The sequence below is a fragment of the Thalassophryne amazonica genome, chromosome 14, assembly GCF_902500255.1.
Source record: "Thalassophryne amazonica chromosome 14, fThaAma1.1, whole genome shotgun sequence".
In the NCBI taxonomy this organism is placed as follows: Eukaryota; Metazoa; Chordata; class Actinopteri; order Batrachoidiformes; family Batrachoididae; genus Thalassophryne; species Thalassophryne amazonica.
In genome coordinates, this window is record NC_047116.1 from 2,639,365 (window position 1) to 2,658,818 (window position 19,454).

A 19,454-nucleotide genomic window follows, 5' to 3' on the forward strand; every position below is an offset into this window, starting at 1 on the left:
TTGTGATTTTAGATGAAATAATCAACATAAAACCACAACTTTCTGTGCTGGGACTCCAGGACCCCTGCTTACCTTTGACATTGAGCATAGCACTGGTCATGGCGTTCAGAGCCTGGTACGACACTTCGCCAGCCTGGTCCAGCTGACAGTTCTTCAGCAGGAGGGTACGAACTGGACCCTCCATCTGAATGTCACACATCTAATGAATAAAACACATCTACTTTCAGACTCCAGCTCCACAGAGACCCAGACACACATAATAAACTCACATAGGTCATTTGATTATTTATTTATTTGTACTTTGTGGTTTGTTACCTTTTATATGTCCCCTTGTGTACAGCACTTTGTTTCAGCTGCAGCTGATTTTTAAAGTGCTTTATAAATAAAGTTGATTTGATTTTAGCTCATCAACCTGTGGCGGTTCTATCAGCTAATACACCCGCGGCTAAACCACGGGAACCCCTGCACAGATTACTGAGTTTAGAACGTCAGTATTTATTTCCTGCTATGCACATCTGGATGTAGTCAACAACATAGAAGATAAGACCTTTTGGTTCAGACCACCCAGTTTTTGAGTGAGCAAAAGTACTGGGACAGTACTGACAATACCAGAACCAAACCAACCAACCTGTTGGTTCTTCTTAGTTCTACTTTTCTCTACTTTTCCAGCAGTTTCTTCCAGCTGTTGCTGGTTTTATGGAGTTTCTCCCTCAGACTTCAGGACCTGCTGCTCCATCGGGTTCTGGTTCTGGAATTGGTCTATGTGGAACCTTCCTGATCTCCTCTTGATGAGGTCCTTTGTTTAGTTGGTTGTGTGTTTTGGATCATGGTGAAGTTCCTCCTGTTTAAATTATCATCAATAAAGATTATTGATCCTGATCCAGAACCAGCCATGACACAACCTCCACCATGTTTCACACCTCAGCCTGTAGGTTTTGGACCATCAGCAGATCCTTTCTTCCTCCACACTTTGGACTTTCCATCAGACTGGTTGAGGTTCATCTTGGTCTCATCAGTCCAGAAAACGGTTCCAGATTCATCGGGGTTCCTCTCAGGACTTTTCTGGCTTTCTGACTCTTCCTGCTGATGAGTGGTTTGGATCAGTGGTTCTGGACAGTGGATGGAGACACCTTCAGCCCTGCCGTGTGGAGGTCGTTGATACTGTCACTGGCTTTCGTTTTTTCCAGCTGTTGCTCAGCACGCTGCCGTTTCTCTCTCGTTCTGGTGGCTGTGCTCAGCGTTTGTACAAAGCCTCCAATTGATGTTCTCTCTTCACTTTCTACACATGATGTTTTTTGCCCACAGACAGTCTGTGGACTTTTCCTTCAATTAAAATGAGGAGCAGTTGTGAAACACATAAAACCTACAAGTTGTCCTTTTGATGTTGTTCCAGCTAAGGTGCTGAAGGAGGTTTTTAATACTGTTGGGGCGGGTCTCCTAACTTTTATCAATGCTTGTCTTAGATCAGGGTCTGTTCCAGCTGCTTTTAAACATGCTGTGGTTCGACCTCTTCTTAAAAAACCTCACCTGGACTCATCAGTTTTATCTAATTTTAGACCTGTGTCTCATCTGCCATTTCTATCTAAGGTTTTAGAAAAGGTTGTCTTTTTACAGTTACAATCATTTTTAGAAGACAATCTCATCCTTGAAAAATTCCAGTCTGGGTTTAGATCGCAACACAGCACTGAGTCAGCACTTTTAAAAGTTCATAATGATATTACTCTGTCGGTGGATGCAGGGAATCCTGCTGTTCTGGTTCTGTTGGACCTCACAGCAGCCTTTGATACTGTGGATCACACAGTACTTGTCTCCCGGTTGGAACATTTTATTGGCATTCATGGTACTGCACTTAAGTGGTTTAGATCATATTTGGCTGAAAGGAGCTTTTCTGTCATGATTGGGGACCTCTCCTCATCAACTGCTCATCTGTGCTGTGGAGTTCAGCAGGGTTCTGTCCTTGGGCCGATTCTGTTTTCTTTGTACATTCTTCCACTGGGGTCAATTATAACCCAGCACAATCTATCCTTTCATTGTTATGCAGATGATCTGCAAATCTATCTGCCTGTGAGGACTAATGGGAGTGATGCTTTGTCATCATTATTTAATTGTATTCGTGATGTAAAACAGTGGCTGTCCCAAACCCTCCTTTACCTGAATGATAGTAAAACTGAGATCATGGTGTTTGAGCGCACTGGCATACCAAATGTGGTAACACCAAATTTTGGTGCTTTGGCTAACTATGTAAAACCAGCTGTCAAGAATTTGGAAGTGATATTTGACAGCTGTTTGAGGTTCGATCAACAGATAAATTCTGTTGTCAAAGCTAGTTTTTTCCAACTTCGCCTTTTGGCTAAAATAAAGCACTTTCTCAGTAGACGTGATCTTGAGACGGCCATTCATGCTTTCATCAGCTCCAGACTTGATTATTGTAATGCACTTTATTTGGGCATTAATCAGTCGTCTCTTGCACGTCTCCAGTTGGTGCAGAATGCTGCTGCTCGTCTTTTAACAAACACTTTTAGACATGAGCATATTACGCCCGTCCTGTACTCACTCCACTGGCTTCCAGTTCGTTTTACAATTGATTTTAAAATTTTAATGTTTGTTTTTAAAGCTATTTATGGCCTTGCACCTCCCTACTTGTCTGAAATTTTAACTTTGCACACCTACAGTAGGACATTAAGGGCGTCTGGCCAGCTTTACTTAGATGTTCCAAGGTCAAGATATAAACGCTGGGGTGATCATGCTTTCGCGGTAGCTGGCCCCAGACTGTGGAATGAGCTAATTTTTGTGAATTTGTGTTTTTAATGTTAAGTTCTTTGGACACCAGTTGGTGCTGTAAAGTGCTTTATAAATAAATGTTGACTGATTGATTGACATGCAGAGCTACTTCCTGATTCATCAATAGATCAGAAATGCCCGCCAGGCCCATGTTCCCATAGTTTTGCTTGACCAAAAACTGAGTAGTCGTCTGTTTATCTTTAGTTTTTATTATTTTGATACACTCAGTTATTTACTTTTTAACAATTCAGTTATGATTTCAGATGATCTGAGGAATATTGTGAATTAGAAAATCTGATATTTAATAATGTAATTTAGTTAATTAACCCTCAGGGTTCCAGTGTGTCCAAATCAACATTTGATTATGTTTCTGCACCTCAAGGCTTTAGAAATATGCTTGAATTGAGTGAGTGCACATGAAAGGAAGGGAGTAGTGAGGGAAGCCACCAACACACCTCTGACTGGCTATGACTAGACATACGTGTCTTTCCAAAAGAGACTAAAACGGCTTTGGCCCTTAGTGATTTTCCAGTCAGGCGGGGATTTGAACAGAGGATCCTCTGGTCTCACGCCCAACATTTAACCACTAGACCATCACCTCCCCTAAAGTTTCTGCCGTTTAAACCTTCACTTTCGAAGAAACGCCAGATTTGTTGAATCCTGGCTGTGCAGACAGAATTAACTGGTCTTACCGGTGACCTGGTCAGAACCTCTCCTTTCAGCTTCCATTCGCCTGGAATATCTTCCTCAGAGATCTCTGTCTGGAAGGTAGCATCTTCCCTCTCAACCACCTCCACGCTGGACAAAGGCTTCAGGATTTCCGCTTCCCGCTCTGAGGAACACAGTGCGTAAGTGCCGGACAAACCAATGACACAAACTTGGTGTATCAGATAAGCAGGAAGAGAAGAAACCTCCAAGTGTTAGCTTGGCGGTGTAGACGCGTCCTTCCACTTCCATGGAGTATTCAGCGACGTCCTCAGGCTGACAGTTCTTGATGGTCAGAGTCAGCTCTTTTCCATCTTGTTTAATTTCGATCTTATCAGAAGGTGTGAGCTCAGTATCTCCTTTCAGCCACTTCCAGTTGGGCGTGTCTTTGAAGAGTTCACATTTAAAGGTGGCGGCAGCCTTGGGTTTGACGTGCTGGTCTCTCAGCGGCTTCACAATCCAGTCTTTGATGATTTCTAATGGAATAAATCACAGTTCAGTAAAACAAAGTCCACACACAGCAAAACATCAGCATCACATCAGATGTTTCCAGTTGTGTGTCATCACATTTCTGGAGGAATTGCACCATCATGCCTCCCCATTCCCGAAACCAGTAAACCAGAAGAAACTTGCACAGACACCAACAAGACACAGAATCAGTTTTAAAGAACCGAGGGAGCAGGTTGGTCTTGGGTCAATGTAAAATCCATAGGATTTTAGTGTGGATCTGGATCAAGAGTAAGATCAAGCCTTTGATCCGTGATTAGTCTCTAAGCTCAGTGGTCAGGATGAAAGTTGAGGATCAAAGGCCAATAATCAGGCTCAAGAATGAGTGAACAGGATCAGTGATCAGGATCCAAGTTCAGTCATTAGGATCAAAAGAACAATAATGAACAAAGAGCGGTCTTTAGAGTCAGAGGTCAGGATCAAAGAAAAGAAATCATGAACAAAGCCCAAGCTCAAAAGTGTTCAAGATTCCATGATTATCTATCCATAGGTGTACTTTGGTCCAGATCCTGGGTACTGTGGGACTTTGGTGGAAAGAAGAAGTGAGTCCTTACGGGCCCTGAGGCACGTTGGTGCTTCTGTCCGGGTTCTGCAGCATCACACAGATAAGAGTCTGCGACTGCTCCAGATGTGACAGCAGCTACATTCCCAGCTGAGGCCAGACGCCGTTTACAGCTGGGTGAACCGAGACAATGTGGATGAAGTGTCTTGTTCAAAGACACCAACAGGTAGCACAAGCAGGATTCAAACCCATGTCTACATATGGGTTCCTGATCCACTGAGCTACCTGCTCGACAGCCCTATGCCTGCTTTTGGGTTAATTGTTTAACTGATGAAATCACTTGGTGAGGACTAAACTAAACATCAAGTTAACTTCTGAACTACTTTTGTTTCACAACATTGAAATAAAGATGTTGAATTCGTCTAAAAAATATTATCAGTTGTGTTGTGAAACTAATCAAACAAAATTTTAGTACAACTGAGGGAAGCCACCAAGACACTGACATGAGGAGCTTCACTGGCTGTGACCAGAGAGACTCTGCAAGGCGTCAGCGGTTGGCTGTCAGGCTGCAGCGCGGTGAGAAGTAAGTGAAGCTGTGACCAAAGCGCAGAGAATGCATGAGCGCCATCTGCTGCTTACCGATGACTTTGACGTTGGTTTTTGTCTTGATGTCCTCCTGGTTGGCCACCTCACACGTGTAGACTCCAGCCTCCTCCTCCGTGGTGTTCTGGATGGTGACGGCGTGCTGCATGCCGATGATGTTGATTTGAATCTTCCCAGCTTTTGGCTTGAGGACTTGGTCGTTCTTCTTCCACACCACGTCTCTTTCTTTGTTCAGCTCACAGGTGATGTAGAGAGGCTGACCCTTCAGAGCGGAAGTCTCCTCCTCCAGCTCCTTGATCCACTTCACAGGAAGCTCTGCAAGCACATGGTGTTAACATGAGAAGCTTCCCATCGTGGACCATCAGAAAATAAATTCAACGTTCATGATCAGTTTGTATGTGACAATCAATCACCACAAAGAAAAGATCACTGATCATTGATCGATTCATTTTCCAGGAAAGGACAAGAATGCTTGTCAGGTTTCAGAGCATTAACTACCTTCAACGATCAGCTTTGCAGAGCAGGAGATCTCCTTGCCAGCGTTCTTGGCCACACAGGTGTACTCGCCCCTATCAGACAGCTGCACGTCGATAATATGCAGCTTGCGGTCTTTGCCATCAGAAGTGAATTTGTGTTTGGGGCTTTCACGCAGGTTGCTGCCATCTTTCATCCAAGAAGCGATGGTGGTGGAAGGCGAGACCTCGCACTCGAAGACGGCTGATGAGCCAATAGACTCCGCCTCCAGGAGTACAATGTCCTTAAGCTTCTTGATGAACTTCAGTGGGACGGCTTTGAGTTTGAATCCTCCAAAAGGATCCTCTGGTGGTGACGGGCCTTTTCCACCGGGCCTTAAGCCACGCCCCCTACCTTCTCCAGGGGATGGGGTCTGTTTGGCTGAAATACAAAAAACACTCAAATGTTACCACACAGAAGCACCGAGGACAGCGACAGAACATAGAAACTCAAAGAAAGTCCAAGAACAGGACCGACAAAAACATGGAAAACAAAAGAGTAGAGTTTTAAAATGTTTCAAATATAAACTCTGTCCCCAAAAACCAAACCTATATTTGAAGGAATAATTCAGACTCACGTCTTAAGCCTCTTCCTCGGCCTCTTCCTGCTTCTTCTGCTGGTTGTCCCTCTGTTCAGAAAAACACAGGTTCAAATAAGCAGCCAGAACATGACACAAACTAGGAAACAATTAGACGTGGAAAACTGAACAAATACAAAGACGATGTGAGAGATGACAACCTACTGTCTTCAAAGCAAATGATAAAGAAATGGACAGAAAAATGACAGACATCAATGAATTTAAGCAGACATGAAGATGAGGTGATGAAGGTCAACATAAGTGCAGGACAAAGAGTTTAGATGAGGTCAAGATGATTACGATGGACACAACGTGGAGGGAATGAGTGGAGATTATTCAAAGGGTGGAAAAGGCTTTCCCTGGATGTCACACAGTATTTTGGGGCTGGCACCATCTCACCTCTCCCGGTCACCCCTGTAGCCTCCACGGCACCTTCCTCCACTTCACCTTCCCAGTCTTCTGAGCCATAACTTTCCCGGGGAACAAGCTCCCAGCCCCAGGCCTCCTCCTCCTCCTCCTCTTCACCAGGCTCAGCTTCTCTCTCATGCTCCTCTTCAAAAACCTCCTCTTCTGGCTGCGTAGCCACTTTCTTCATCTGCACAGCTCCAGGAGAGACCTCTTTGATCAAAGGAATCCTTGCCTTAGCAGTTTTTTCTTCTGGTTCTGAAAGCTTTTCCTCCTCTGGTGATGGCTTTTTTGGAACTTTCTTCAGAGTTATAGGTTCAACAGGTTCTTTTGGTGAAATGGTTTTCAGACCTTTTTTGACTTTGTCAATGCTTGGCTTCCTCTCAACAGGTGCCACCTCTATCTCTTTAAGCTTCTCAATTTTAGGAGATGGTGTCTTTTTCTTCTCAATCTTCTTGAGTTGATCCACAGGCTTCAGAGCCACTTCTTCCTTCGCCTCTTTCACCTTTGGCATGATGCCCTTTTTAATTTGCAAAGGTTCAGGTTCATCAGCAATTTTCTCAGGTTCCTTAACAGAAGCTGGAGCCACAGGCTTCTCCACTGTCACTGTTTCAGGCTCTTTCAGCCTCTCAGGCTTCTTCTCAGGAGGCTTTGGATGCTCAAGTACCTTCGGTTTAGCCTCAGGCTCCTGTTCCTTTGCTTGCTCATCTGGACTTGTGCGAATATGATGTAGGACATCTGTAGGCTTTCTCTCTTTTTCCTCTGATGCTTTCTTCTCAGGCTCTTCTGCATCTTTGGAAGGCTTAGAGAAGGGTTTCCATTTGATACTTTCCATCTCGTGTTCTGGTCGTAAAATCCTCTTGGGTTTGGCAGGTACCTTATCCTCCTCAGGCTCTTTCTCTGGAGTTTTCTTTTTATCTGCTGGTATTCGTACCTTGGATGGTGCCTCCTTTATTTCCACATGTTCTTTCTCAGGTTTCTTGGCAGGTTCTTTGGCCTCTTCCACTGGAGTGACCTTGTCTGCTTTGGGGAAAGATAAAGCATCCCTGTCTGGCCTCTCTATTCTATCTTTGCCTGGTTCTTCTGCTTGCTCACTGTACTTTCTGAAGGGTTTCAATTTCAATGATTCTTGTTCAGCTTCATCTGATGGCAATAGTTTCACTTTCTTTGAAGCTGCACTAGGAGGAGCAGCTTCCTCTTCCTTTAGTGCCTTGGGAGTTTTCTTCAGAGGGAGTTTATCTTGTGGTTTCCCATCTTTGGGGAAATGTTTCTGGTGGGCCCACAAGTCTTTAGGAATGTCTTTGGGTTCCTTGTCCTTGAGCATTTTAACTTCTGGCTTTTTCTGCACTGCTGCTTTCTCTTGAGGTTTCCTCTCTTCCACGGTTCTCCTGGTGGCGACTGATATCTCCACAGCCTCCTCTGTATGGACAAGTTCTTCTACATCATACACTGTGGTCTTTGTGACTTTCTGTGGTTTTAGCTCTTCTTCAGCTTCTTTTGTTGGAACTGATGGAATCTTCTTCAGTCTGATCATTTTCTGCTCCTCTTCCAGCCCCTTCATTACTCTGGTTATTTTCTTCACAGTAGGAATCTCAAATGTCACATGTTCTTCCAACTGAACTTTATCTTTTTTGGCCAGAAACATTTCTGAGGTAGCAAAGGTCTGAAATTACTTACTGAAACATCAGTGGTCATATAGTTGGTACGAACATTCACATAGACATGAAAACAAATATAAATAGCAAAAGGAAAACGCTAAAAGTACAGCTTCACGCTGTAGCTAATCCAAAAACAACCACATACAAACAAAATCTGAAGTGAGAAAAGACAAATACTAAATCTACTGGGGGCACACAGGCCCAGGTCCAAACCAGACCATCAACACTTTGGCCAAGTCTGAGTCTTACTGGGCTGGACCTGAAAAGGACCTGAGGATTATGGGACTTGACTCAAAGTAGCCTCAGGAATGATTGGACTTTAGCAAACAGATGTAAAGTTAGCTTCCTGAACCTGATCAGGTCAAGCTTTGTAAATATATAATTTCATAAAAACAAGCACAGTGTGCTGAACGTAGGTGATGATCAGTGGTCCTACCTTTTTGGACGCCTCCCGGAGCTTGAACAGGTCCCTTTGTTTCATCTGGTACAGAGAAACAGTCAGTTATGACAAATCATTTCCTCCATTAGAGAATGAGAAAGAGGAATGGACTGAATGTCTACAGCTTTTCCATCTGATGCAGACGCTCATGCACTTTACAATGATGTTTCACGTTCACACACACACACACACACACACACACACACACACACACACACACACACACACACACACACACACACACACACACACACACACACACACACACACACACTGATGTCAGGTGCCTGGTGGGGAAATCAAAGGGAGGAGCCTTTGGCTGCAGGCCACCACCTCCCCAGACTGACATATTTCATCAGGTCAAAGAGTGCTTTGTGATGCTGCACATTCCTGTTGTCAGCACCCTAAAGAACTGCACCGGGTCTTGCAGTCACATCACTGGGTGTTCTCAGTCTCCAGAAGGAGCCATCAGTCTGTCTTAGGTGATATGTGGATGTCTCCTCAGCCACCATCCGATCTCTGGGGTCCTCAGTACCACGGCACAGTGTCAGAGGTGATGTTCATTCACAGTGGAACACAGTGGATTCAAGTGGAACACCTGAACTGAGTCCCCGAAGAAACCACTCATTCAGCACAAGGTTACTCCAGTGGCACCAAAAACATCCCAGAGGTCACTCTAGTAGAGTGGAGAAGGATGTTCTTTCACCAGAACAGATCAAATCTAGGCTCACACCTCAGATGGACCTTCTGGCAATTTGCAGCTAAACTTTCAGGTCTTCTTGTGAAGAAAATGCTCCTCTGTAGCACGTCATACATGAAGCTGGATAACTGCTGATACAAAATGCACAATGTCTCCAGTCACAGAAGCCTGGAACTTCTGGGTTGTCAGGGTGTCTTGGTGGCTTTCCTCACTCTTCTTCAGTTTCTGAGAACTGTCTGCTCCACACAGATTGACCACAGAGTGTCAAACTGTTTGTATTTCTTCATAACTGATGTCAGTAAAGTCTGAGACATATTGAGTGGCAGCTTCACCATCAGAGAGCCTCGACCACAACAGACTGAAACACACAGTATGAAGAACAGGGGGACGGAAACTTATGATCATGTGGGTCGTTTCTGTTGTCATTATGATTTAAAAAGAGGAAACACAATAAATGTCTTCACCCAACCACAAACCATGAGGGAAAACACGTTACTGTGTTATCATTCATATTTATGGAAAAAAAAATCAACAATTCTGCCAGAGGATGTAAACTTTTGAGCACAAATGTAGTTGCTCTGGCTGATAAGCAGCCTGGACTGAATCATATTGAGAAAACACTCATTCTTCTGGTCTGTTGGAATGATTTCTGTGTCCCAAATGGATGCAGTGCCAGAAGACAACATCTTCACCCATGAGAAGATGTTTATTCTGATACCACAGAGCTTGAAACTGTTCTAACCCGTAGCTGCTTCACCACCATGACAATCACACTGAGCTGACTGGAGATCATTGATCTCCATCACTGTGTCAGGAGGACCAGCCTTCAGCAGCTCCTGTATTTCTCTAATGGTCCATTCATAAACACACTCACAGCAGCATCAGAAAGCACTCAGACCTCAAAGTGCATCACTGATGAAAGAGAAGTGCTTCATTTACTCCATCTGAAACCACATGAAAGTGCAGACGAGTGCTAAAGTGATGCAGCGACACAGACCTGTGTGTGTGCTTCTCTTTCTCTCGGTCACGTGTCGCTTACATAAATTACACTTATCAATATGAAGACATCCATAAATGAGAGAAAGTGCAATCAGATATGTTCCAAAATTATACATCAATCAATCAATCAATCAATTTTATTTATATAGCGCCAAATCACAACAAACAGTTGCCCCAAGGCGCTTTATATTGTAAGGCAAGGCCATACAATAATTACGTAAAAACCCCAACAGTCAAAACGACCCCCTGTGGGCAAGCACTTGGCAACAGTGGGAAGAAAAAAACTCCCTTTTAACAGGAAGAAACCTCCAGCAGAACCAGGCTCGGGGAGGGGCAGTCTTCTGCTGGGACTGGTTGGGGCTGAGGGAGAGAACCAGTAAAAAGACATGCTGTGGAGGGGAGCAGAGATCGATCACTAATGATTAAATGCAGAGTGGTGCATACAGAGCAAAAAGAGAAAGAAACACTCAGTGCATCATGGGAACCCCCCAGCAGTCTACGTCTATAGCAGCATAACTAAGGGATGGTTCAGGGTCACCTGATCCAGCCCTAACTATAAGCTTTAGCAAAAAGGAAAGTTTTAAGCCTAATCTTAAAAGTAGAGAGGGTGTCTGTCTCCCTGATCTGAATTGGGAGCTGGTTCCACAGGAGAGGAGCCTGAAAGCTGAAGGCTCTGCCTCCCATTCTACTCTTACAAACCCTAGGAACTACAAGTAAGCCTGCAGTCTGAGAGCGAAGCGCTCTATTGGGGTGATATGGTACTACGAGGTCCCTAAGATAAGATGGGACCTGATTATTCAAAACCTTATAAGTAAGAAGAAGAATTTTAAATTCTATTCTAGAATTAACAGGAAGCCAATGAAGAGAGGCCAATATGGGTGAGATATGCTCTCTCCTTCTAGTCCCCGTTAGTACTCTAGCTGCAGCATTTTGAATGAACTGAAGGCTTTTCAGGGAACCTTTAGGACAACCTGATAATAATGAATTACAATAGTCCAGCCTAGAGGAAATAAATGCATGAATTAGTTTTTCAGCATCACTCTGAGACAAGACCTTTCTGATTTTAGAGATATTGCGTAAATGCAAAAAAGCAGTCCTACATATTTGTTACGGGTTATCTGCTTTAAGCTGCGAGTTTGTGAGTTATACCACGGAGTCAGGCACTTCTGATTTAAAGCTCTCTTTTTCAGAGGAGCTACAGCATCCAAAGTTGTCTTCAATGAGGATGTAAAACTATTGACGAGATACTCTATCTCACTTACAGAGTTTAGGTAGCTACTCTGCACTGTGTTGGTATATGGCATTAGAGAACATAAAGAAGGAATCATATCCTTAAACCTAGTTACAGCTCTTTCTGAAAGACTTCTAGTGTAATGAAACTTATTCCCCACTGCAGGGTAGTCCATCAGAGTAAATGTTATTAAGATGATCAGACAGAAGGGAGTTTTCAGGGAATACTGTTAAGTCTTCAATTTCCACACCATAAGTCAGAACAAGATCTAAGATATGATTAAAGTGGTGGGTGGACTCATTTACTTTTTGAGCAAAGCCGATAGAGTCTAATAATAGATTAAATGCAGTGTTGAGGCTGTCATTCTCAGCATCTGTGTGGATGTTAAAATCGCCCACTATAATTATCTTATCTGAGCTAAGCACTAAGTCAGACAAAAGGTCTGAAAATTCACAGAGAAACTCACAGTAACGACCAGGTGGACGATAGATAATAACAAATAAAACTGGTTTTTGGGACTTCCAATTTGGATGGACAAGACTAAGAGACAAGCTTTCAAATGAATTAAAGCTCTGTCTGGGTTTTTGATTAATTAATAAGCTGGAATGGAAGATTGCTGCTAATCCTCCGCCCCGGCCCGTACTACGAGCATTCTGACAGTTAGTGTGACTCGGGGGTGTTGACTCATTTAAACTAACATATTCATCCTGCTGTAACCAGGTTTCTGTAAGGCAGAATAAATCAATATGTTGATCAATTATTATATCATTTACTAACAGGGACTTAGAAGAGAGAGACCTAATGTTTAATAGACCACATTTAACTGTTTTAGTCTGTGGTGCAGTTGAAGGTGCTATATTATTTTTTCTTTTTGAATTTTTATGCTTAAATAGATTTTTGCTGGTTATTGGTGGTCTGGGAGCAGGCATGAAACATGAAACAAATGAAATTGAAGATTGTTACATGAAACAAAACAGAATGAAGATCATTAATGCAACTGAAACATGATGTGAGTAATGAAGAACAAAATCCAAGAGAGTCAACAGGACCAGATCAAGAACATCACATTGACAAGTACCACAAACAAGTGGGTGGGATTTAGTATACAGTCACAGTGCCAAGAGCTTTTAACATTCCTCTACCTGTCGGTGGCGCTAAGACCTCTAACGTGATGACTTTTTCTTCTTCTGTTACTTTCATGGCTGGTTCTTCAGCTTTCAGAACAGGCTTCATGACTTTGAGTGTGAAAAAAGAGAAAAGTGAAGTACTGGAAAGTATTTGTACACATTACCAGGTGGTTAGTTTCTGGAACAGTGTATCTGAGGTACCTGCTTGAGTTTCTGGTAATGAAATTCTTTTCTCCACTTTCTCAGGTTTGTCAGTGACTTCAGGCTTTTTGGGAGCTTCTTGGACTTTCATGGCTGGAAAGAATTCAGCAAAGATCTTCAGCAAAGATAAAAGCACAGATAAAATGCCAAAAAAGAACACCAGCTCTTCACAGCTGTATGTAACATTCTGTGCCAGTAAGAGGAGCACATGGGCAAAAATGGTGCCAGAAATAAACAAGCGTGGAGGAGAAGAGACAGTCGCTAAACCTTACCAACAAAAAGGAGAATACAGACATTGTTCAGACTTGTTCTTCTCAGATACATCACAAATGAGCAGCAGGTTAAAAAAAGGAGACAGTTAATAAATGTGGTCCTGTTTCACTCATGCTCACAAAGTCTTTATATAATCATTTTGACCAATGAGGACTAAGCAAAAGGTGACATAGAAAAGACAAACTTAAGGTTGAACTTCATGTTGACTCTGAACTTCATGTTGACTCTGAACTTCATGTTCACTCTGAACATCCTGTTCTCTCTGAACTTCATGTTCACTCTGAACATCATGTTGACTCTGAACTTCATGTTCACCCTGAACATCATGTTGACTCTGAACTTCATGTTCACTCTGAACATCATGTTGACTCTGAACTTCATGTTCACCCTGAACATCATGTTGACTCTGAACATCCTGTTCACTCTGAACTTCATGTTGACTCTGAACTTCATGTTGACTCTGAACTTCATGTTCACCCTGAACTTCATGTTGACTCTGAACTTCATGTTGACTCTGAACATCCTGTTCACCCTGAACTTCATGTTCACTCTGAACTTCATGTTCACTCTGAACTTCATGTTCACTCTGAACTTCATGTTCACTCTGAACTTCATGTTCTCTCTGAACTTCATGTTCACCCTGAACTTCATGTTCACTCTGAACATCATGTTCACCCTGAACATCATGTTCACTCTGAACTTCATGTTCACTCTGAACTTCATGTTCACTCTGAACATCCTGTTCACTCTGAACATCCTGTTCACCCTGAACTTCATGTTCACCCTGAACTTCATGTTGACTCTGAACTTCATGTTGACTCTGAACTTCATGTTCACTCTGAACATCCTGTTCTCTCTGAACTTCATGTTCACCCTGAACTTCATGTTCACTCTGAACATCATGTTCACCCTGAACATCATGTTGACTCTGAACTTCATGTTCACTCTGAACTTCATGTTCACCCTGAACTTCATGTTCACCCTGAACTTCATGTTCACTCTGAACTTCATGTTGACTCTGAACTTCATGTTCACCCTGAACTTCATGTTCACCCTGAACTTCATGTTCACTCTGAACATCCTGTTCACCCTGAACATCATGTTCACCCTGAACATCCTGTTCACCCTGAACATCATGTTCACCCTGAACTTCATGTTCACTCTGAACATCATGTTCACCCTGAACTTCATGTTCACTCTGAACATCATGTTCACCCTGAACATCATGTTCACTCTGAACTTCATGTTCACCCTGAACTTCATGTTGACTCTGAACATCCTGTTCACCCTGAACTTCATGTTCACCCTGAACTTCATGTTCACTCTGAACATCATGTTCACTCTGAACTTCATGTTCACCCTGAACTTCATGTTCACTCTGAACATCATGTTCACCCTGAACTTCATGTTCACTCTGAACATCATGTTCACCCTGAACATCATGTTCACTCTGAACATCATGTTCACCCTGAACATCATGTTCACTCTGAACATCATGTTCACCCTGAACTTCATGTTCACTCTGAACATCATGTTCACCCTGAACATCATGTTCACTCTGAACTTCATGTTCACCCTGAACTTCATGTTGACTCTGAACATCCTGTTCACCCTGAACTTCCTGTTCACTCTGAACATCATGTTCACCCTGAACATCATGTTCACCCTGAACTTCATGTTCACCCTGAACTTCATGTTGACTCTGAACTTCATGTTGACTCTGAACTTCATGTTGACTCTGAACTTCATGTTCACCCTGAACTTCATGTTCACCCTGAACTTCATGTTGACTCTGAACTTCATGTTCACCCTGAACTTCATGTTCACTCTGAACATCCTGTTCACTCTGAACATCATGTTGACTCTGAACTTCATGTTCACCCTGAACTTCATGTTCACTCTGAACTTCATGTTCACTCTGAACATCCTGTTCACTCTGAACATCATGTTCACCCTGAACATCATGTTCACTCTGAACTTCATGTTCACTCTGAACTTCATGTTCACTCTGAACTTCATGTTCACTCTGAACATCCTGTTCACTCTGAACATCATGTTCACCCTGAACATCATGTTCACTCTGAACTTCATGTTCACTCTGAACTTCATGTTCACTCTGAACATCATGTTCACTCTGAACATCCTGTTCACTCTGAACTTCATGTTCACTCTGAACATCCTGTTCACTCTGAACTTCATGTTCACTCTGAACTTCATGTTCACTCTGAACATCCTGTTCACTCTGAACTTCATGTTCACTCTGAACATCCTGTTCACTCTGAACATCCTGTTCACTCTGAACTTCATGTTCACTCTGAACATCCTGTTCACTCTGAACATCCTGTTCACTCTGAACTTCATGTTCACCCTGAACATCATGTTCACTCTGAACATCCTGTTCACTCTGAACTTCATGTTCACTCTGAACTTCATGTTGACTCTGAACATCCTGTTCACTCTGAACTTCATGTTCACTCTGAACATCCTGTTCACTCTGAACATCCTGTTCACCCTGAACATCATGTTCACTCTGAACATCCTGTTCACCCTGAACATCATGTTCACTCTGAACATCCTGTTCACTCTGAACATCCTGTTCACTCTGAACTTCATGTTCCCTCTGAACTCCATGTTCCCTCTGAACTCCATGTTCCCTCTGAACTCCATGTTCCCTCTGAACTTCATGTTCACTCTGAACTCCATGTTCACTCTGAACTCCATGTTCCCTCTGAACTCCATGTTCCCTCTGAACATCATGTTCACTCTGAACTTCATGTTCACTCTGAACTTCATGTTCCCTCTGAACATCATGTTCCCTCTGAACTTCATGTTCCCTCTGAACTTCATGTTCCCTCTGAACTCCATGTTCCCTCTGAACTCCATGTTCACTCTGAACTTCATGTTCACTCTGAACTTCATGTTCTCTCTGAACATCCTGTTCACTCTGAACATCCTGTTCACTCTGAACTTCATGTTCTCTCTGAACATCCTGTTCACCCTGAACATCCTGTTCACTCTGAACTTCATGATCTCTCTGAACTTCATGATCTCTCTGAACTTCATGTTCTCTCTGAACATCATGTTCACTCTGAACTTCATGTTCTCTCTGAACGTCATGTTCACTCTGAACATCATGTTCACTCTGAACTTCATGTTCACTCTGAACATCATGTTCACTCTGAACTTCATGTTCTCTCTGAACGTCATGTTCACTCTGAACATCATGTTCACTCTGAACATCATGTTCACTCTGAACTTCATGTTCTCTCTGAACGTCATGTTCACTCTGAACATCATGTTCACTCTGAACTTCATGTTCACTCTGAACTTCATGTTCACTCTGAACTTCATGATCTCTCTGAACTTCATGTTCACTCTGAATTTCATGTTCTCTCTGAACATCATGTTCACTCTGAACTTCATGTTCTCTCTGAACATCATGTTCACTCTGAACTTCATGTTCTCTCTGAACATCATGTTCTCTCTGAACTTCATGTTCTCTCTGAACTTCATGTTCTCTCTGAACTTCATGTTCTCTCTGAACATCCTGTTCTCTCTGAACATCCTGTTCTCTCTGAACTTCATGTTCTCTCTGAACTTCATGTTCTCTCTGAACTTCATGTTCTCTCTGAACTTCATGTTCACTCTGAACTTCATGTTCACTCTGAACATCATGTTCACTCTGAACTTCATATTCTCTCTGAACATCCTGTTGACTCTGAACATCCTGTTGACTCTGAACTTCATGTTCACTCTGAACTTCATGTTCACTCTGAACATCCTGTTGACTCTGAACATCCTGTTGACTCTGAACATCCTGTTCACTCTGAACATCCTGTTCACTCTGAACATCCTGTTCACTCTGAACTTCATGTTCACTCTGAACATCCTGTTCCTTCTGAACTTCATGTTCCCTCTGAACTTCATGTTCCCTCTGAACTTCATGATCTCTCTGAACTTCATGTTCACTCTGAACTTCATGTTCTCTCTGAACATCATGTTCACTCTGAACTTCATGTTCTCTCTGAACATCATGTTCTCTCTGAACTTCATGTTCTCTCTGAACTTCATGTTCTCTCTGAACTTCATGTTCTCTCTGAACATCCTGTTCACTCTGAACATCCTGTTCTCTCTGAACATCCTGTTCTCTCTGAACTTCATGTTCTCTCTGAACTTCATGTTCTCTCTGAACTTCATGTTCACTCTGAACTTCATGTTCACTCTGAACATCATGTTCACTCTGAACTTCATGTTCACCCTGAACATCATGTTGACTCTGAACATCATGTTCACTCTGAACTTCATGTTCACTCTGAACTTCATGTTCACTCTGAACATCATGTTCACTCTGAACATCATGTTCACTCTGAACTTCATATTCTCTCTGAACATCCTGTTCACTCTGAACATCCTGTTGACTCTGAACATCCTGTTGACTCTGAACTTCATGTTCACTCTGAACATCCTGTTCACTCTGAACATCCTGTTCCCTCTGAACTTCATGTTCCCTCTGAACTTCATGTTACCTCTGAACTCCATGTTACCTCTGAACTCCATGTTACCTCTGAACTCCATGTTACCTCTGAACTCCATGTTCTCTCTGAACTCCATGTTCCCTCTGAACATCATGTTCACTCTGAACTTCATGTTCTCTCTGAACTCCATGTTCCCTCTGAACTCCATGTTCCCTCTGAACTTCATGTTCTCTCTGAACTTCATGTTCCCTCTGAACATCATGTTGCCTCTGAACATCATGTTCACTCTGAACTTCATGTTCACTCTGAACTTCATGTTCACTCTGAACTTCATGTTCACTCTGAACTTCATGTTCCCTCTGAACATCATGTTCACTCTGAACATCATGTTCACTCTGAACTTCATGTTCCCTCTGAACTCCATGTTCACTCTGAACTCCATGTTCACTCTGAACTTCATGTTCACTCTGAACATCCTGTTCACTCTGAACATCCTGTTCACTCTGAACTTCATGTTCTCTCTGAACATCCTGTTCACCCTGAACTTCATGTTCACTCTGAACTTCATGTTCACTCTGAACTTCATGATCTCTCTGAACTTCATGATCTCTCTGAACTTCATGTTCTCTCTGAACATCATGTTCACTCTGAACTTCATGTTCTCTCTGAACTTCATGTTCTCTCTGAACATCATGTTCACTCTGAACTTCATGTTCTCTCTGAACTTCATGTTCACTCTGAACTTCATGTTCACTCTGAACTTCATGTTCTCTCTGAACATCATGTTCTCTCTGAACTTCATGTTCTCTCTGAACTTCATGTTCTCTCTGAACTTCATGTTCTCTCTGAACATCCTGTTCACTCTGAACATCCTGTTCACTCTGAACATCCTGTTCACTCTGAACATCCTGTTCTCTCTGAACTTCATGTTCTCTCTGAACTTCATGTTCACTCTGAACTTCATGTTCTCTCTGAACTTCATGTTCTCTCTGAACTTCATGTTCTCTCTGAACATCCTGTTCACTCTGAACATCCTGTTCACTCTGAACATCCTGTTCTCTCTGAACTTCATGTTCTCTCTGAACTTCATGTTCTCTCTGAACTTCATGTTCACTCTGAACTTCATGTTCACTCTGAACTTCATGTTCACTCTGAACTTCATGTTCTCTCTGAACATCATGTTCACTCTGAACATCATGTTCACTCTGAACTTCATGTTCACTCTGAACATCCTGTTCACTCTGAACATCCTGTTCACTCTGAACATCATGTTCACTCTGAACTTCATGTTGACTCTGAACATCATGTTGACTCTAAACATCCTGTTCACCCTGAACTTCATGTTCACCCTGAACTTCATGTTCACCCTGAACTTCATGTTCACTCTGAACTTCATGTTCACTCTGAACTTCCTGTTCACTCTGAACTTCATGTTCACTCTGAACTTCATGTTCACTCTGAACTTCATGTTCTCTCTGAACTTCATGTTCTCTCTGAACTTCATGTTCTCTCTGAACATCCTGTTCACTCTGAACATCCTGTTCACTCTGAACATCCTGTTCTCTCTGAACATCCTGTTCTCTCTGAACTTCATGTTCACTCTGAACTTCATGTTCACTCTGAACATCATGTTCACTCTGAACATCATGTTCACTCTGAACTTCATGTTCACTCTGAACATCATGTTCACTCTGAACATCATGTTCACTCTGAACTTCATATTCTCTCTGAACTTCATATTCTCTCTGAACATCCTGA

At 42.7% G+C, this 19,454-nt stretch overlaps 1 protein-coding gene across 1 annotated transcript in view; it reads right to left on the reverse strand.

Annotated features, from left to right (window-relative positions):
* Nucleotides 1-19,454, reverse strand: part of ttn.2 (titin, tandem duplicate 2) — a 472,252-nt gene that overhangs the window by 245,636 nt on the left and 207,162 nt on the right. The window contains 8 exon segments of the mRNA XM_034187115.1: nucleotides 73-199; nucleotides 3,474-3,613; nucleotides 3,693-3,962; nucleotides 5,135-5,413; nucleotides 5,597-5,992; nucleotides 6,189-6,239; nucleotides 6,588-8,240; nucleotides 8,688-8,732. Of these exon segments, the coding sequence (XP_034043006.1) occupies nucleotides 73-199; nucleotides 3,474-3,613; nucleotides 3,693-3,962; nucleotides 5,135-5,413; nucleotides 5,597-5,992; nucleotides 6,189-6,239; nucleotides 6,588-8,240; nucleotides 8,688-8,732 (2,961 nt within the window).